Source organism: Somniosus microcephalus, chromosome 8 (genome assembly GCF_052327205.1).
Source record: "Somniosus microcephalus isolate GS21.2 chromosome 8, FLI_Smic_1.0, whole genome shotgun sequence".
NCBI lineage: Eukaryota > Metazoa > Chordata > Chondrichthyes > Squaliformes > Somniosidae > Somniosus > Somniosus microcephalus.
The window spans coordinates 130,067,977-130,089,185 of NC_140994.1; the positions used below are offsets into that span (position 1 = coordinate 130,067,977).

The window sequence follows — 21,209 nt, forward strand, 5'->3', positions numbered from 1 at the left end:
TTAAATCAAAAGACATTGTTGGATGAGGGGGAAGTGGGATGTGAGGAGGAGGATTAGGTACGAGGATACCGTTACCTTCAATGGTTTCAGCCCCGCCGCTGGCCATGCCCTCAGCGATGGTGGCCACTGTCTCCCCCATGAGGTTAAGGTCATGCAGCCGTGTTTGTCCCCCACCAGTTAGCTCCTGCTGCCTCCATTTATGTGCCAACATGTCCAGCAAGAGAGCAGAATTGTGTCAGTGAGTGTGGTGCAATGTGTTTGGGTGCTGTGCCCGTCATGGTTGAATAGCTGGCAGCGTATGCAAGCTTTGAGATATACGTGTGAGGCTTGCAGCAGTCTCAAGTTTGAGAGGGTGAGGTGAAGCTATGAATGTGAGGTACGAGTCCTGTTTGATAGATTGTTGGTAGCGCAGTGATGGGGTGTTGTGCATTGAGCAGTGTGTGAGGCTAGATGGTGGGATATGGCATATGAATTCACTGACCATGACCACTCATGTGAGGTCATTGAACTTCTTGTGGCACTGCATCCAAGTCCTCGGGCCTTGACTCCTGACATTGACTGCTATGGCTATCTGCTTCCACTGCCTTCGCAGAGTTTGTCTGGAGGGCCTCCTGGCCCCTGTGGATAGGGGACCTCTCTCCTACCTCCCTCACCAAGGTCTCTAGTGCATCTTCAGAGAACCTTGGAGCCTACTGTCTGCCCTGTTGCTCTATTATTCAGTTGCCTTCTTGCTCAGAGCCTCCTCCACAAAGAGTTCCAGCACCTGCTCCAGCCTGAATGTACCTCCCCTTTAAGAGGTGCGGGCTGGCTTTAAGTAGTGCAGACTGGCTTTAAGTGGTGCTAGCCTCGCACAAACTTGGGCCCCCTGCTGAGGCGTGCAGCCACTCAACAACGCGTTGAGTTGGCTGCACGCTCCAATCATTTAAATTAACAGGCAGCATGAAGTTTGCGTGCTGCCTGCATCGAAAGCAACGGGCGCGGGTTAATCGCGGATCGCGATCCCCGTGCCTGTTTTTGGAGGCTATTGATTTTAGCCCCCTAAGACTTTAATAACATTCATAGTATTAACAATAAACTCGAAATGCAGATTGGAATATTGAATTAAATGATGGGAGAATGACCTCTAGTGTAGATACCGTGAATCGATTCATGCCTTAGAAATTTTCTCTCAAAAAAAAAAAGGTATGCTTTGATGACTTTGACTCGCTGAATTGATGGATCCCAGCGAGGAGAGTTAATAATCAAATACAGAGTTGCCTGCTGTGCTTTATGATTTTATGCTGCAATTTGACCTGACCAGCATAACTAATGAGTAACAGACCGGAGTTGTTCATAGTATGACCTTAGTAGGGAATGCTATCTTACACAAGTCAGGACGAGGTGATCCTTTTCACTTTTTTTGGGTTGTTGAGGTCGAGGTCATCAGTTGTACCAGCAGGATTTATTAAATCAGGCAATACTCTACACAGATCATCATTCTTTCTGTTAATAGTCTATTCAAGAACTGACATAGCAGAATAAACCAAAATATTTATATAGCATCTTTGCATGTCCTGGCGCCGTCCTAAAGTGCTGCACCGCCACAGAATGACTTTTAAAGTGTCGTCACTGCTCTAATGCAGGTAAATGCAGCAGCTAATTAGTGCACAGCAAGACCTCACAAGCAGCAAATAAGATTAACGGCGGTTTCGTCTGTTTTTGGTGGTGTTGGTTGAAGGATGGATGTTGGCCAGGACACCGACAGAACTCCCCTGCTCTCTTCACATGGTGGCGTGGGATCCTTTACACCCACCTGTGACAACAGACAGGGTCTTAGTTTAACACCCTTCCTCTCCCGGCTCCCTCAGTACTGCACTGAAATGCCAGTCTAGATTATGTGCTTAGGTCCTATAATGGGGAGTTGAACATACAACCTCCTGACTCAAAGGCGAGAGTGCTACCAGCTGAGCCGAGATCACCCAAACACATTAAAACCACAGGCGCAGTTAGAAATAAAAACAGAAAATGCTGGAGATACTCAGCAGGTCAGGCAGCATTTGTGAAGAGAGAAACAGAGTTAACGCTTCAGGTCGACGACCTTTCGTCAGAACTGGAAAAAAACAGGAAATGGAACAGATCAATCGCCTGTCACTTTAATTCTCTGCTCCATTCCCACTCAGACCTCACCGTCCTCAGCTTCTTGCATTGTTCCACTGAAGCTCAGCGTAAGCTCGAGGAACAGCACCTCATCTTTCGATTAGGCACTTTACAGCCTTCTGGACTCAACATAGAGTTCAACAATTTCAGATCATAACCTCGGCCCCTATCATATATATTTTTAATCCACACTTTTTATTTGTGTCTTTTCTTCTCTCCCACATGGCAGCGGTCTTTCATTTTGCCAGCACAATTTACACATCATCTAGAGCCATCCTTTGTTTCTTAACCTGTCCCATTACCATCTCCTTTTACCTTGAATATCTCTTAATGCCTCTTAACCTCTCCTGCCTTCTATCCTATTACAGACCTTCCCTTTTGTTCTTTCATCCCCTTTCCCAGCCCCTACACTTGCTTAAAACTCTGTTCCATTTCCTGCTTTTTTCCAGTTCTGACGAAAGGTCGTCGACCTGAAGCGTTAACTCTGTTTCTCTCTTCACAGATGCTGCCTGACCTGCTGAGTATCTCCAGCATTTTCTGTTTTATTTCAGATTTCCAGTATCTGCAGTATTTTTTTTTTGCTCAGTTAGAATCCCTGTTAGACTCCAGTAACCATCATGCCCTCTGTACTGGCAAGAGTCATCTTTGTTCTTGCCTCTGCTGCTTCTCCCACTTACCCTTACCCACTAAGCCAATACCTCCCCTCAGGCTCTACCCATCCTAGCCTTGAACCAGTGTCTTAATCTCAATTCCTGTCCCCTTTCCCCTCGTGTACTCCCTGACGTAAGAAAACTACTAGGCACTTGGTCTGAGTATTAAACAAGGCTTTAATCAACTGTTTTTCAACATGGAGATCTAGTTGTGTCCTTCACTAGTTCCTGTTAAAGAATGTCCCGAGCAAGCTGGGCACATGCCAGAGTATTTATATTCTCCCTGGACAGCGCCATCAGCAGGCCGCCCAGTATTACTTCATAAGTCATTTCCACATGAATGACAAGATTCATGTCACTCCCCAAGTTCCGCATGCTGGCTTGACCTCATTCATACTGAAGTGCTGACCATCCAACTTCCTTTCCACCCAAAATTTGGGGCAACAGTCTTGATTAGTTAGGGATGGTTACAAATTCCAGTTTGCACTAAATATGCTCGCAGGTTCAATGTCACCAGTCATCTCCAGCAAGTGGACCCCACATCCCCTACGATCAATACTTGTATTACCCAGTATCTTAGTATATGATAGCATAACCCAAGGGTCAAAGCAGTAAGAGCCCTTGTGTGTACTGGATACTATGATCTCACACAAGTCCCCACCTGCATTTCACCTATCTTTCAGAAAGCAGATTGATAAACAGTCTAGCGAGGAAAGGTTAATTGTGAACTAACAATCTGTTCATTCATATATTACAGGTAAAATTGACCAAATGCCATTTTCACAGTGAGAGTTAACCATTTCCTATTGCCCATAACATGTAAAATAAGTTATGCAAACATTTTCCTTCTGATGTTAGCCTACCTTAATTTACAAGTCAGTATTGCTGAACTGACGGGCACTAACTTCAAAAAGCCAGAACCTTCTGCCTCTCTGACTGTTCCACATTGAAAACCTGCTGCAGACCATTTCCTACCACTCCACCCCCAGAGAAAAAGCGAAAAGCTTAACCTATGACCCCCTCCCTTAGCTCTGGGTGTCAAGGATTGGCTTACCAAGTTTCCAATCACAGTTAGCACCTTGAATCAGAACCCACCACCCCACTCTCCACCCCCAACCCTCCTAATAGTGAGAGCCATGGCATCTGCATTGCCTGTTTAGCTATGACCCCTGCTGGCACCTCTGAATGGAAACGAATCCAGCATTACAAGTATGAATCGGTTGAATATGCAAATGGTAACTCCTCTTTGTTGTTTCAAACTAATATGGTATTGTGAAACTACACAATTCTGCTGGCTACTTCATCTGGTATTCCAGCTAAGGTCCTATTCAAATCCTAAATAACTTGTGTCTTCATGGGAGTTAACCACTTCGACGACAGCACTTCCCAAACCCACAACCTTTACCACCTAGAAGGACAAGGGCAGCAGGTGCACGGGAACACGAACACCTCCAAGTTACCCTCCAAGTCACACACCAGCCTGACTTGGAAATATACTGCTGTTCTTTCATCGTCGCTGGGTCAAAATCCTGGCACTCCCTCCCTAACAGCGCTGTGGGAGTTCAAGGCAGCGGCTCACCACCACCTTCTCAAGGGCAACTAGAGATGGGCAACAAACCTTGCCAACGATGCCCACATCCCAGAATGAATTTTAAAAAAAACTTCATCACATCATGATGCAAGTTAACTGAATATCCCACCCCCCCCACAAAAGGACAAATAGACAAAAGTCTTGAAAAATCACAGGGGCTTTGTGATATCTTAAAGTGTTGGCCTTTGCTTCTTTTTTAAGCTGCTAAAGAGTCCTTTCTCTTTCCTCTATAGCCAGCTCCTGTTGGAGTTTTACACCAGTATTCCTCCCGATAAGCTACAGAAACATAAGATCCAGTCCATGACCGAGATTGTGCGCAGTAAGCTCTTCAAGAAAAAAGGTAAGTCAGTCACAATGACAATGAATATGTCTATGGTTTGGGAGGGTGGTGGGGGAGGAGGAGGAGAGAAATTGTACTCATAAGGGAAATGTATTCGACTGAATTTTTCCATCAATGTTATAGAAAGGAGACACAGCCTTCACCACTTATACCATCGGCAATTATCATGGGTGGCCAACTATATAGGGCAAATTGCACTAACCATTTGCTGGTACCATAGGAGTCAATTACAACAGTGCTGCTTATAACGTATTCATTGAGCCGGTTATTTCAGGTAGTTCAATAAGTACAAACCTTGTAGTTACTGGTTTAATAAGCTCTGCTGTTTTCAATGAAAATGCTTGAAGACCCCATTTTGAATCAGCTCTTCGCGCCTCATTAAAATGCTTAGTGATGAGATTCTGGATGTAACTGCAAACAATTAGAAGAGGCAGGGGCTAAGTGGAGATTTCCTGTTTTTTAAAAATATGTTAGTTATTTTGCTTTTACTGCTATAGCGGGCAAATCACGTTAACACTATAAACAGTGGGGAGATACCTGCACAATACCAGGGTCTTTAAGTTACCTCTGCTTTAAGCTGTTAAAAGGCAGCCTGCAAGCAGACACTTTGGCCCCGATTTTCCTGGAGCCGCCAGGCGGGGTTTCAGGAGGGCGGGGGTTGAAAAATAGTAGAAATAGGGGGTCGCGACCCCCCCCCCGCCCGATTCCCCGCCCCGTCCGACTTTCGCCCCGTTGTTTCAGCGCGACCCGAATCAGTCCTGCCCACAGCAGGCGGGACTGGTTGGCGGGAGCCTAATGAGCAATAATTGGCATCTGTAATCCAATTTTAAGGGGCCCTTGCAATTTTCAGCCTTTCCCCACGCTAAACACGCCTGGTGGGAACACCGCTGATGAAACCTGGCATGAACAATATCGGCTCGCTTACTTTCAGCTGCAGGTCCATCAGGAAAGAAGAGATTTAATCAGACAGCATTTGTAGATTGCAGGACCTTGTTGTTTCAGGCTTGGGGCAACTTGTTCAAGGCTTAGGCACAGCTGTGGAAGGTTGGAGCCTCACACACTTCTCCAGTGTGAGCTCCTGTGAAGCACCGCTTGGCACCCTCACTCAGCGCTTCCTCAACGGAGGCATCTACCAGAAGTATGGGAGGCCTTTTTTCCCTTCCCCTCATGCCATTAGTGGATCTCCAGCAGCAGAGGCACCAGCAGCAGAACCAGGAGCAGCAGCATCAGCAGCAGGAGCGCCAGGCTGCTGCTCACTCACCTGAAGTTGCACAGGCCAGAAGGGGCCAGCGCTTGGATGTGGCTTGAGAGCACCTTGCTGCACATCAGGGGGCCATGGCGACCCGTATCTGCACTGGCAGTCCTACTCAGAAGGACTTCCATGATGGTCTGGTTTCTCTGTTCAATAGATGCCCATCACTCCTCAAGAGATGTCATTCTATAATGAACACTCACCATGTTTTCCATACCCTGGCGACTTATCTCCTCCATGGAGGGTGCCAACCTTTGCATGGTGATGCGTTCATCTGCCAATGACTACGCAAAGGCTCAGCTCATCTTCGCAATGGACTCCTCCATTCGCGCCACACTCGCAGCGACCCTGGAGACAAAACCTGCCAGAGACTCCTGCATCTGTGCATGGAGATCCATCACCTCTTCTCTTGCGGATGCACCCAGAGGCAGAGGGTCGACATGCAGCTGAGCTGAGCTGGCAGAGTCCTGCGCCCTCCGACGAGGACTCTCCACTGCTGTCCCTGTCTCCACAATCTGCTGATGCTCACTTGTGAGCTATGAAACACCAGGTGACAACACTACTCCATGTCCCGAAGGTCCCCCCGTGGTGTGAGTGTCTGCGCTGGTGCTGGGTGCGCTTACTTCTGCGGACGCTGCACCCTCAGAGGTTGGAGCTTCCTCCTGAGGAGTCTGGCTGCACAGCCTCTTCACTCCAAAGTGAGGACGGGGGCTCTGGATGGTACTGTGGGGGAGTAAAGGAAGGAGTTAGAGATGTAATGCCAAGGTTCTTCTGGTGACTCCCAGGGAGTTGACATCTGCTGATACCTGCATCCATGGTCTCAGTGGGAGGCCTCTTCCTCCCTGACCTAGGAAAGAGGACCTCCCTGTGGGCCCTAACCCCATCCAATAATGCCTGCAGTGAAGCCTCGTCGAATTTGGAGGCAGCTCGGGGTCTGGCACTGGCCACAGCTACTGCAGGCTCCTCTGCCATCCTGTATGGTTCGTTTGGAAGCCTTCAGAGGATGCAGTGCTTGCTGTGGACCTTGAAAGCACCACGAATGATGACATCATACTGTGGGGCTTTCTGACTGGAAATGGACAATTAGCAAGGGTGCCCACACACTGGAAATAAATTGGCCAATTGAGGGAAAATTGCGTGCAGCTGGCTGACCCATTTAGATTTGTGTCGGAACCCGACAATTCCCCGCACCTGCGGGAAAATTGGCCCCTTTGTGTCTACCTCTCTCTTCATGCGAGTGCTTCTCTGAAACCGCTGTCCGCATTCAGGCAGTCACTGGAGTTGAATTTCACACAGCAGTTTTACACAAAATGGCTGCACCTAACCAACAATACTGAAGCCCAGTAACAACAGTCTCCGAGAGATACCAGCAAGTGTACAGGATAAGATCCCTATAATGTTTAGCTTTTATGTGATGATTCAGTGCAATACATTTCTCTTTTAATTGTGGTTCATGCTTACTTGCAGTTGATAGCTGCAGTTCGTCATTTTATTTGTCCATAAATTTGACTTGGCGACTAGCTTTTAGCCATCTGCAGAGACTGATTGATGTGATAGCAGCAAGGATATTATGATATAGCTTCATTAGCAGTGCAATAATCACATCATCATATCCGATCATTGATTTCCTTTTACTACTGTGCAAGCTTTCGACCTCGAATGCCAGCAGCACAGATAAGTCCAAAAGATATTTTGTTATGAATCTATTATTGGTTTCAATTATATTTCTTCTTGGTAAAACCAACACTTGCAGAGGACAGAGGGTATTACGGAGAGTAAAGGGTAGCATACATTAGCACACTGTCCTTGCATCTCTAGGTTTGAATCCAGTCCAGTACTGGATCAAAATATAATGAGTTTGGGACAGCCCACCTTTGGGCAGAGGAGTCCACCACACCAAGCTACCCATAATTCAGAGCTAATTGCCACCACTGTATCTGTTTTGAACCACAGCGCAGATGGAGGAGCATCGCAGCAAATGGAAATGGGAGCCTTTTGTTCATTGTTCATTTTTTTGATGGGGTTTGCACAGTGTTTAACTCCTGTTATATCTGGCAGTGGTCAGCGCAGACACAGGGTGAAAAACCAATGTCCTTCCAGCACTAACATAGGAATCATTGTGGTAGAGAAGGAAAAAAGAAAAATCGGCTGCGGGGTTGGAAAAGCCATCAACAGAGGTTACAACAATACTCCCTGAAAGGGCTGCATCTCGGAGACATTTTCATTATCCACTCCACTCACCTTGTGGTCTCCTTGATGCCATGTTTAGTCAGTCCTAGTTAAACACTGGTCTACCCAAAGTAGTTTCTGAACTTGTCAAGGTAGTCTGAGATTTAAGCCAGTCAGAATGCTGTATTTACCTCATGAGTAATGACATCTATATGTTGTGGCTCACTAAAATAATGTGATGTTTGAAAGTATTCAACGGATAAATAAAGTTGCAAGTATTTTCTCTCCCTCTCCTTGCGACATAAGAACACTGTGACGGACACATTGAAAGAGCAAATATAAGGCTGAATCCTATTTGGCCAGCACTCCCACTGTAATTAACTGATTTACAATTGAGAATAGACTTCTTCCTTACAGGCCTCTTGGACAAATCTCTTCCAATTAGTTCCCAGCAACTCTAACACTTTACCATCAATTGCAAACTGGATTACAGGGGAATTTGAACCTCTTCCCTTTGCAGGGAGAAGCAACACCAATCAGTGTCGAATTATGGGCAGGCTTATATTGTTGATTTGAATTCCATGAGAGATCATTTAACACCTCATCCAGAGGCCTGAACTAATAATCTAGAGAATTTAGCAGTTTGAGAATTTGAACTCAATTAAAAAAATCTGGAAATAAAAAACTGATAGCAGTAAAAATGACAGTGAAGCCGTCGTAATGTCGTAAAAACCCAACTGGTTCACTAGTATCCTTTACGAATGGAAACCTGTTGTCCTTACCCAGTCTGGCCTATATATGACTCCAGTCCCACACCAATGTAGTTGGCTCTTAATCTCTGAAGTGGCCTAGCAAGCCATTCAGCTGTATCAAACCCCTATGCAGTTCAAGAAGAATGCCCACCGCCACTTTCTCAAGAGCAACTAGGGATGGGCCTTGCCAGTGACGGCCAAATCCCGAGAATGAATATAAAGAAAATAAGCATAGAATAAGCAGACAATTTGCTCCATCAAGTCTTCTCATTCCATAAATCCTAACCAACTATTGGTCACCACCCTATTACTATCCGAAGTTAATTGAATTAAACATAGCTCCAAAATTGTCAGACTCTGCTCACGGCACGGAGCATAGATTGTAAAATTGGGTGCAAACGTCAGTGCGCCAGATTCACGGCCTTCTTAATTTTCTGGCCATTGATTTTAATCACTGTTCAATTGGAACACCACAAATCAGATGCACTAATCTTTGATCTGCACTTGCCCATGGAGTCAGAAACACTACAGGGATTTGAATCTTGCAATTTTGGGGCTTTTCAATGTACCTTATAGTTTCTGTGGCTGGCTGCTTTGCACAGGTGACATTTTCATGGTCCCAGCAGCAACATTATACAGAGGTTTTGATCATTTATGAATACATTTGTCATTATAATCCTCAATCAATCGGAGTCAGAAGGTTCTGGGTTCGAGTATCACTCCAGAGACTTGAGCACATAATCTAAGCTGACACTCCAATGCAGTACCAAGGGGGTGCTTTTCAGCATACCTTTGTATTCCCTTTTCTCTCATGTGTCATCCGTGGTTCCGTTGGTAGTACTCTCAACTCAATCAGCAGGCTGAGAGTTCTAGTCCAGAGGCTTGAGCACAAAAATCTCAGCTGACACTCCAGTGCAGTACTAAGGGTGTGCTGCACTGTCGGAAGTGACGTCATTCGGATGAGATGTTAAACCAAGGCCCCATCTGCCCTCTTGAGGTAGATGTAAAGTCTGTGGGTTATATGGTGAATTAATACACAGACTACAAGAGTAACTTTAACAGGACTTTACTATTCGAAGGTCAGGGCGAATCTGCCCAATAAATCCTTACACAGCACTTATATACCGGTGTGGTCACCACCGGTATTACAGTATACAGTAGCCAAGATAAAGTAGTGCAACCCTTAAAATAGTTCTCTTAAAGGTGGAACGTTACATACACTACAGTAGACGTTAAAGATCCCTTGGCACTATTTTGAAGAAGAGCTGGAGTTTTCCCCGGTGTCTTGGCCAATATTTATCCCTCAATCAACATCAATAAAACAGATGATCTGGTAATTAGCTCATTGCTGTTTGTGGGGCCTTCCTGTGTGCAAATTGTCTGCCACATTTCGTACATTGCAACAGTGACTCCACTTCAAAAGTACTCAATGTCCCAAAGCGCTTTACTGCCAATTGAGGTGAAAGGCGCTATATAAATGCAAATTCTTTCTTTCTTATAGTCAGTCCCATTTCTAATCAGATAGTTACACTAGATATTCTATACTTCTTGAAGGAGTTAATTGACACATCATTAACTGTTCATTTTGCACAGACCAAAAGGCAGAATCTAAAATATAATGGGTTGAAGCTAATCTGTAACATTTCATCTCGGGGTCCTTAAACCGTAAACAGCTCAAGCTTTGTTGGTTTAAGACACCATCTGTACCTTCAGTTTCAGGGTAGTTTCATCGAATTACAGTATGCAGACGACGCTTGCGTCTGCGCACTCTGAGGTCAAACTCCAAACCATCGTCAACACCTTCACTGAAGCGTACGAGAGCATGGGCCTTACACTAAACATCCGTAAGACAAAGGTTCTCTACCAACCTGCCCCCGCCACACAGTACTGCTCCCTGATTATCAAAATCCATGACGAGGCCTTGGACAACGTGGGCCACTTTCCATACCTCGGGAGCCTACTGTCAACAAGGGCAGACGTCGATGACGAAGTCCAACACCGCATTCAGTGTGCCAGTGCAGCCTGAGGAAGAGTGTGTTTGAAGACCAGGACCTCAAACCCAGCACCAAGCTCATGGTCTACAGAGCAGTAGTGATACCCGCCCTCCTGTATGCTTCAGAGACATGGACCATGTACAGCAGGCACCTCAAAGCACTGGAGAGGTACCACCAATGCTGCCTCCGCAAGATCCTGCAAATCCATTGGCAGGATAGGCGCACCAACGTCAGTGTTCTTGCTCAGGCCAACATCCCCAGCATCGAAGATTTGACCACGCTCAATCAGCTCTGATGGTCGGGCCACATCATCCGCCCGATACGAGACTCCCAAAATAAGCGCTCTACTCGGAGCTCCGACATGGCAAGAGAACCCCAGATGGGCAGAGGAAATGCTTCAAGGACACCCTCAAAGCCTCCTTGAAAAAGTGCAACATTCCCACTGACACCTGGGAATCCCTGGCCCAAGACTGCACAAAGTGGAGGAGAAGCATCCAGGAAGGCGCCGAACACCTCGAGTCTCTTCGCCGGGAGCAAGCGGAAGCCAAACGCAAACAGCGGAAGGAGCGTACGTCAACCCAAGCCCCTTCAACCACCATCTGCCCCACCTGTGAGAGACTGTAGGTTCCGCATTGGACTCATCAGTCACCTGAGAACTCATTTTTAGTGTGGAAGCAAATCATCCTCGGTTCCGAGGGACTGCCTAAGAAGAAGAAGAGTTTCACTACAAATTCCCAGTCGTTTATTGTTTTATATCAGGGGGATTCTACACAAGCTCTCATTCTGTTTAGTCCAGCACCATTGCTGTTTTGTGTGCGGATTCCAACACAGTAATGTATTGATCCTATTCCAATATCGAATGGAGCAATATAGTTCCGTACAGTTCTATAAATATGTTCTTTGTCTTCAGTGACATTTTATAAAAAGACTTTTGATTAACAATTTAAAAATAAAATCATTCACAGGATGTGGGCATCGCTGGCAATTATTGTGCCTCCCTCGTTGCCCTGAGAAGGCAGTGGTAGGCCACCTTCTTTAACTGCTGCAGTCTTTGTAGTGGCTTGATACAACTAAACGAATTGCTAGGCCACTTCAGAGAACAGTTAAGAGTCAACCACATTGGTGTGAGAGTGGAGTCACATAAGGCCAGACAGGTAAGGACAACCAGGTTTTCTTCGCTAAAGGACATAGTGAACCATTTGGGATTTTACAACAATCCGACAGCTTCATGGTCACTTTTACCTACCGATCAATTTTTCAAAAGATTGTAACTCAAATACACAATTTGACATGGTAGGGTTTGAACTCGCATTCTCTGGATTATCAGTCCAGTCCTCTGGATTGCTAGCCAGTGGTTACTGCATTACAACAAAATTAAGGAAGAAGTAGCGAAAGGAGAAAAGAGAATCGTGTTTCTCACTCAATACTCAAGAAGTCCAACAAGAAAAGAATCAATGCTGGATCTTGTAATGGGTAATGAACCAGAACAGAATGGAGAAGTAAGAGAGTATCTTGGTAGTAGTGATCACAACATCATAAGGTTCAAGGTTAGGGTCAAGACTGACATAAGTAGGACAAAGACTAAGGTAATACATTGGAAGAGAGAAAATTATGAGGAAATGAGGGTGGAACTAAAGAAGGTAAACTGGGAGAAAATCTTGAAAAACAAAGTCAGAAAAACAGTGGGAAATCGATAGAGTTCAATAGAAATGTGTTCCACTGATAGTCAAAAACAAGCAAGCTAATTATGGGGCACCATGGTTGATTAAAGAACTAAAGCAAAAATTGAATCTAAAGAAAAAGACATACAAGTATTTAGGTACTAAAGGAGAGGAGGAAAGAAGGAAATACAAAGAACTCAGGAGAGAAGTTTTAAAAAACCATCAAGAAGGCAAAGAGAAATTACAAAATCAAATTATCACAGAATATAAAAAGAAATAATGAAGTGTTCTATAGGCACATAAATAACAAAAGGAAAATTAAAGTAGGGATAGCGCCACTAAAGGATCAACCAGGTAAACTCACAGGTAATGGCAGAAGTGTTGAATAACCACTTCACCTCAGTTTTTACTAAAGAAGTTAACAAAATAGACACTTCACTGGAGAATGAGCTTAAAAAGAATATTAATACAGTTGGGATAGAAAAGGAGAAAATAATTGACAAACTAGCAAAACTAAAAGAGGATAAAACTCCAGGTCCGGATGGTATGCACCCACGCATACTCAAGGAAACTAGGGAAGAGATAACAGAGACACTGGTTTATGTATAAGAACATAAGAAATAGGAGCAGGAGTAGGCCATTCGACCCTTCGAGCCTGCTCCGCCATTCAATGAGATCATGGCTGATCTTCAGCCTCAAGTCCATTCACCGGCCCTATCGCCATATCCCTTGATGTCCTTACTAGTCAGAAATCTATCGACTTCCGTTTTGAATATACCCAATGACTGAGCCTCCACAGCCCTCTGGGGTAGAGAATTCCAAAGATTCACCACCCTCTGTGTGAAGAAATGTCTTCTCATCCCAGTCCTGAATGGCCTACCCTTTATCCTGAGGCTGTGGCCCCTGGTTCTAGACTCCCCAGCCAAGGGAAACATTCTCCCAGCTTCCACCCTATCAAGCCCTGTAATAATTTTGTATGCTTCAATGAGATTCCCTCTCATTCTTCTGAATTCAAGAGAATACAGGCCTAGTTTACTCAATCACTTCTCATACGACAGTCCCGCCATCCCAGGAATCAATCTCGTGAACCTTCGTTGCACTCCCTCTATGGCAAGTATATCCTTCCTTAGGTAAGGAGACCAAAATTGTACACAACACTCCAGGTGTGGTCTCGCCAAGGCCCTATATAATTGGAGTAAGACTTCTTTACTCCTGCACTCAAATCCTCTTGTAATGAAGGCCAGCATACCATTTGCCTTCCTAATGGCTTGCTGCACCTGCACATTCACTTTCAGTGACTCATGTACAAGGACACCCAGGTCCCTTTGACCATCTGCATTCCCCAATCTTTCACCATTTAGGAAATACTCTGAATTTCTGTTTTTTCCACCAAAGTTGATAACTTCACATTATATTCCATCTGCCATGTTCTCGCCCACTCACTGAGCCTGTCGAGATCCCATTGAAGCCTCTTCACATTCTCTTCACAACTGACACTGCCACCTAGCTTTGAATCATCAGCAAATTTGGAAATGTTACATTTAGTCCCCTCATCCAAATCATTGATATAGATTGTGAATAGCTGGGGCCCAAGCACCGATTCTTGCGGTACCCCACTAGTCACAGCCTGCCATCCTGAAAAAGACCCGTTTATCCCTACTCTTTGTTTCCTGTCTGTTAACCAATTCTCAATCCATGCTAGTATATTACCCCAATTCCATGTGCCCTAACTTTGTTCACCAACCTCTTGTGTGGGACTTTATCGAAGGTCTTCTGAAAATCCAAATACACCACATCTACCGGTTCCCCTTAGTCTACTCCACTAGTTACATCCTCAAAGAACTCCAATAGGTTTGTTAAACAGGATTTCTCTTTCATAAATCCATGTTGACTCTGCCCAATCTTACTATTAGTTTCTAAGTGCCCAGTTATTGCATCCTTTATAATAGATTCCAGCATTTTCCCAACTACTGATGTGAGGCTAATAGGTCTGTAGTTTCCCATTTTCTCTCTCCCTCCTTTCTTAAATAGCGGGGTTACATTTGCTATCCTCCAATTTGTAGGAACCATTCCAGAATCTATAGAATTTTGGAAGATGACAACCAATGCGTCCACTATCCCAATGGCCACCTTTTTCAAAACCTTAGGATGTAGGTCATCCGGTCCTTGGGATTTATCGATTTTTAGTCCCATTAATTTTGCTAGTACTTTTTTACTAATAGTAATTTCTTTAAGTTCCTCATTCTCACCACACCTTTGGTTTTCTCGTATTTCTGGGAGGTTTTTTGTGTCTTCCTCTGTGAAGACAGAAACAAAGGGCTTGAATTTCACAGGGCCATGGAGGCGTGTGGGGTGTTAAAATTGCAAAAAGTGGTGAGCGGGCGGGCCCAACCCCCGCCTCCAAGCAATTTTCAAGAAATCGTGCTTACTGCTTCCATCTCCGTCCCGTCTCCAAGAGGCGGGATAGGCCCTTAAGGCCCTTAACAAGCACTAAATTGCCTCTATTATCCCATTTTGAAAGGCCTTTGTGATTTTAACATGTTTCCCACGTGAAGCACGCCTGCTCTGAAACATGACGGTAAAACCTGGTGGGAGCACAATTGGATTGCTGACTATTAGCTGCAGCTCCACCATTAAATAGGGTATTTGATCAGCCATCGTTTGCAGGTGGCAGGACTTTGTTGTCTCAGTTCTGGGGGAACTTTTAGAAGACATAACCACAGCTGTGGAAGTTTGGAGCCTGACACCCATCTCCAGTGTGACCTCCTGGGAAACCCCTCTCGCCACCTTGACTGAGCGCTTCCTCAACTGAGGCATATACCAGAAGCATGGGAGCCATTTATTTCCTTCCCTTCTGGACATCAGATGAGGACGAAGACCAGCCGCGGCATCAGCAGAACCATGAACAACAGGAGCGCCAGGATCTCCAGAATCGTCGCGGTTTGCTCTGCACTTCACAACATGGCACAGCGTCGTGGCTTGCAAATTCCTGAGGACCAAGTGGCTCCTCACATATCCTCCTCAGATGAGGAGGAGGAGGAAGAGGTGGAGGAGGAGAGCGAAAACGAACATCTTGCAGAGGCCCATCAACCAGCAGCAGCAGTACGCGAGAACATTGCTGCCCGGGATGCAAGGAACGCACTCATCTTGGCCAGATTTGCTTAGCCTAGCCAATCAAGCACTTTTGCCTCGCAGCTTCTTACCAGAGCTTCAACAATGGCCAAGAACCAGTAGATTCCTAACAATTTGACCACCATACTGGCAATTGCAAGTAATCCTAAGCCCTCAATGTGGAAGTCCCATTAGCGAAATGACACGCCACAACTGCAGTAGTAGCCATCAGATATTTTATTTACAGTAACTACCTGATGGCTTTTTAACATTAAACATCAAATTTCTTTGTGCAGTATCTTTCTCTTACGCGTGCTCCTACGTGGTGCTTCCCCTGTGGCTCCAGCAGATGTGGAGGCCCCTTGCTCACTTTCTTGCTGCTCCTGTCTCGACACCTTTGGCGGGCGTCCTCTGGTGTTGCGAACCTATGAGGGCTCGCCAACAGTCTGCTGCTCCTGTGGCTGTGCAGGGGTTGAGACACCGATGTCAGTTGGGTGGGGACTCTGGTGGGGCTCTGACAGGATGCTCTGCAGTGGCATGGAAGTGTGAGCGCTTGGAGAGGAGCCCCCACTTCCTTGATGTCTGCCACCAACTTCCCTCTCATGGGTCAGGTCCCCTTCAGCGCTTGCAAGTGGCTTGAGAGCACCTTGCTGCACATTGGGGAGGCCATGGGGACCCGTATCTGCACTGGCAGTCCTACTCAGAAGGACTTCCACGAAGGTCTGGTTTCTCCGTTCAATAGATGACATTTCGCTCCTCCAGAGATGTCATTCTATTCAGAACAGTCACCATGTTTTCTGCAGTCTATCGACTTATCACCTCCATGGAGGTTGCCATGCTTTCTATGATGATGCGTTCATGCACCAATGACTCCCCAAAGGCTCTGCTCATGTTCGCAATGGTCTCCTCCATTTGTTCCACACTCGCAGCGACCCTGGAGACAAAACCTGCCAGAGACTCCTGCATCTGTTCCTGGAGTTCCAGCACCGCTGATCTTGTGGATGGACCCAGAGGCAGAGGGTCGACATGCAGCTGAACCAAGCTGGGAGAGTCCTGCGCCCTCCAACTAGGACTCTCCACTGCTGTCCCTGTCTGCACAATCTGCTGATGCTCACTTGTGAGCTGTGATACACCAGGTGACAACACTGCACTATCTTGCGAAGGTACCACCGAGGTGTGAGTGTCTGCGCTGGTGCTGGGTGCGCTGAATTCTGCTGACGTTGCGCCCTCAGAGGTTGCAGCTTCTTCTGAGGAGTCTGGATGCTCAGGCTCTTCCTGCTGGCTAGTGGGGACAGGTGTTTGCGATGGTCCTGTCAGGGAGTAAAGGAGAGTCAGAGATGTGATACCAAGGTTACATGCACATTGCATATTGCAGATGATCATAAGTCCATCTGTTAGAGCTTCAGAATCATTATCAGCGACTCATGCAATGTCAATGAGAGAGATGGAAAACTATTGTATCACCAGCTCGCTCTGATGCACCCGTCTGTCCGTCCCCCACTTGCGCATAGTCCTCCACTCCCACGATCTCCAGGACCGCATCCTCCCAGGGGGTGAGCTGGGCTACTGAGGGTGGCCCTCCTCCTGTCCTCGCTCTTTCCCTCTTATTGTGAGATCTCTTTTCCTGCAATGAGGGAGACAAGTGGAGTTTGAGTGAGAATGAAGGAGTGAGTGTAGAGAATCCATAGCATAGATGCTTAGAAGGAGACAAAGATGGAGTGAGGTGGCAAGACCAAGGGCCCTCCCTGTGTGTTGTCAGTTGTTTTCATAGCATCACAGTGACAGGGAGTGTGAGGGCTGCACAGTCAAATAGTTAGGTGAATGTGACCATAGAGATATAGGGAATGGGTAAGGGTGCATGGATGTCAGTGTCAAGTGGGATGTGGAGGAAGCGATTGCTAAAGCTGAGTGCTGGTGAGGAGAGGCAATGGGGATCAGATTGAGGGTGATGGGAAAGTCATACTCACTTTTCCAGTGCGGTCATGAAACCTCTTCCTACACTGAAGCCAGGTTCTGCGGGTTATCGACAAAGAGTTGACCTCCTGGGCCACCTGGATCCACACAGCCTTGGTCTGCTGGGGAGGCTTCTTCCTCCCTGAAGAAGGGAAGAGCACCTCTTTATTGGCTCTTGCTCCCTCCACTAAAGCTTGCAGGGCAACATCATCAAACCTGGGAGCAGACCTAGGTCTCTCGCTGGTCATTCTGCCTCCAGGTCCCTCTAACATGAAAGGCCAAAAGGTTGGCAGTCTGCAGAAGAAGCAAGGCTTGTTGCAGACCTTAAATGCAGCAGCAATGATGACATCATCGGAGGAGAGTTTCAGACTAAAAAACTAATTGGGCCATGGGTTCCCACACGCTGGAACTCAATTGCCCACTTAAGTTAAAATCGCTTCATTCTCCCACATCGATTTAGAATCGGGTGGCTAACACGAAAAGCGGATTACACGACCTCAGCCCGCCCCAGTGACAAAATCCAGCCCAAAGTATTTATTTAATGTCTCTGCCATTTCCTCATTCCCCATTATAAATTCTCCCATGTCTGACTGTAAAGGATCTACATTTACCTTCGCCAGTCTTTTCCTTTTCACATACCTATAGAAATTTTTACAATCCGTTTTTATATTTATCGCTAGTTTGTGTTCATATTCCATTTTCCCTTTCTTTATCAACTTCTTGGTCCCCCTTTGCTGATTTCTAAAAAGATCCCAATCCTCAGGCTGACTGCTTTTTCTGGCAACTTTATAAGCTTCCTTCTTTGACTTAATACTAGCTTTAATTTCTTTTGTTAGCCATGGTTGGATCACTTTTCCTTTTGGGTTTTTATGCCCTAGAAGAATATATGTTTGTTGCAAATTATGCATTATTTCCTTGAATGTTAACCATTGTATGTCCACCTTCATACCTTTTAGTGTAGTCTCCTAATCTACCATGGCCAACTTGCCCCTCATACCCTTGTAGTTTCCTCTGTTTAGATTGAAGACCTTAGTTTCAGATTGGCCTACATCACTCTCAAACTTAATGTAAAATTCAATCATATTATGGTCACTTGTCCCTAAAGGCCCCTTTACCACATGATTACTGATTAGCCCTTTCTCATTACACAGTACCAGATCCAGAATCGCCTGTTCCCTGGTTGGTTCCTCCACATACTGATCCAGGAAACCATCTTGCATGCATTCCAAGAATTTGTCCTCCACACCATTAGTGGTAATTTGATTTGCCCAGTGAACATGTAGATTAAAATCCCCCATGATTACCATATTGCCCTTGTTACATGCACTTCTATTTTCTTGACTGATACTGTGCCCTACATTACCACTACTGTTTGGTGGCCTATACAGAACTCCCACCAATGTTTTCCGACCTTTGCTGTTTCTTAGCTCCACCCAAACTGATTCTAGTTCTACATCACGATCTGCTGAGCCAAGATCTTTTATCTCTACCATACCGATCTCATCCCTTATTAACAGCGCTATGCCACCTCCTTTTCCTTTATGTCTGTCCTTCCTAAATGTTGAGTACCCTGGAACATTCAATTCCAAGCTTTGGCTAGCCTGCAACCATGTCTCTGTAATGGCAATGACATCATACCCATTTACTTCTATTAGTGCCATTAATTCAGCCACCTTGTTGCAAATGCTACGTGCATTTAGATAAAGTGCCTTCAACTTTGCCTGTTTAAAATTTTTCTGCACTTTGACCCACTTTACTGTTGGCCTTTGTTCCTGCTCCCTACAAGTTTTGCTGACTATTTTCTAACTTGCACATCCAGCTTTGTTTCTCTCCGTTCTGGGCCCACACTTAGATATAAATGTTCCATAGAAGAGGAGTTAGTGCCAGAGGAATGGCAGACAGCTAATGTTGTTCATATATACACAAAGGACAATACCTGGGACCTATGGACCAGTCAGCTTAATGTCAATGATAGGAAAGATACTGGAATCTATACTAAAAGAAGTGATTGAAGATAATCTCGAGACAGAAACCTTAATAAAGGAGTCAAGGATTCCAAGACGCTAAGTCATGCTTAACTAACCTAATACAATTATTTGAAGAGGTAACAGAAAGATTAGACAAGGGTAATGCGATAGAGATCATATACTTTCAATTTTCAAAAGGCCTTTGATGAGGTAGGCTCATGACAAAGTTTAGGGTATGTGAAGTCAGGGGACTTATAGCTGAATGGATAGCAAATTAGAAAAATAGACAGCAGAGAGTCGGGGTAAAGGGTAATTATTCAGATTGGAGGAAGGTACAAAGCAGTGTTCCACAAGGATCAGTGCTGGGACCACTGTTATTCATAATTTACATTAATGACTCAGATTTAGGAATAAGTACCTCAATATCAAATTTGCAGATAAGGGCCCAGAAATTTGGGTCGGGGGCTTCCCGCGGGTGTAAGCCCCCGACCTGCACTTACCTAGCACGCTGGCCGTTGAGCTGTGGGCCCCCGTGGAATTCCGATCCTGGACCTGCTCCAACTGCCAGCGCACAGTGCTTGCGTATCCCAGGGGCGCAGTTAGTTCAAAGCGTCCCCTGGGATCACGTGGGCCATGGAGAGCCAATCGGAGCAGGGAAATGCCCATTCATAAGTTTGACAGGACCTGTCAAAACTTATAAATACTACGGGCCCCAAAACATCACTAAATCTTCAAATAAATTTTAAAAAACAATCACATTTTTTAAATAAACTATAAATTACATGAAATAACTATTTTAAACAATAATTTAAATTTTTGAAAAAAATAATTTTATTTTCTAACAGGGCTAAAAATAAACTTACCTTGCTTTAAAGTATTTAAAAATAATAAACCTGTGGAAAAAATGTTTTAATTTTAATTAATTCACCACTTACCTTGTAAAAAGCAGGCCTTACGCCTGCTTTTTAAATGTCTAACTTCTGGAGACTACTTACCCTCCCGGGAAAACCTGCAAAAATAACGGAAGTTCGATGCGCACGAACAGCCTATCCTGCGCACGTGGTCGACCTCTTAACCCCTTCGTTCAGGGGAACGGAAGTGCTGGTTTCCCGCGCATGCGCAGTGCATGCAGGAAACTGGCACTTCCATTGGGCTTACGGGTGAGTACCCCGTGCGTACTCGCCCGTGGAGACCCGAAGTTCTGGGCCAATACCAAACTGGGGGTATAACTAACACTGAGGAAAAATGCAACATAATACAAGAAGACATTAGAAAACTTGCAGACTGGGCAGTCAAGTGGCAAATGAACTTTAACATAGATACGTGTGAGGTAACACACTTTGGTAGGAAATACAGAAACAGCACTTACACCTTAGAAAATAAGAAACTGAATGGGGTAGAAGAGCTAAGGGATCTAAGGATACAGATGAACAAATCATTAAAAGCAACATCGCAGGTCAGAAAATCAATTAAAAATGCTAACAAAGCACTGGGATTTATTTCCAGGGATATCGAATTCAAAGGTAGTGAAGTTATGTTAAACTTGTATATGACCCTGGTCAGACCACACTTAAGAGTACGGTGCACTGTTCTGGTCTCCATGCTATAAAAAGGACATAGAAGCACTAGAGAA

The 21,209-nt window shown here is 45.3% G+C and overlaps 1 protein-coding gene across 1 annotated transcript in view; it reads left to right on the forward strand.

Annotated features, from left to right (window-relative positions):
- Positions 1-21,209, forward strand: part of LOC147113790 (dedicator of cytokinesis protein 2-like) — a 611,919-nt gene that overhangs the window by 321,928 nt on the left and 268,782 nt on the right. Inside the window, exon 25 of the mRNA XM_085996164.1 lies at positions 4,611-4,717. Coding sequence (XP_085852290.1) covers positions 4,611-4,717 — 107 coding nt within the window. The remainder of the gene's footprint in view (positions 1-4,610; positions 4,718-21,209) is intronic.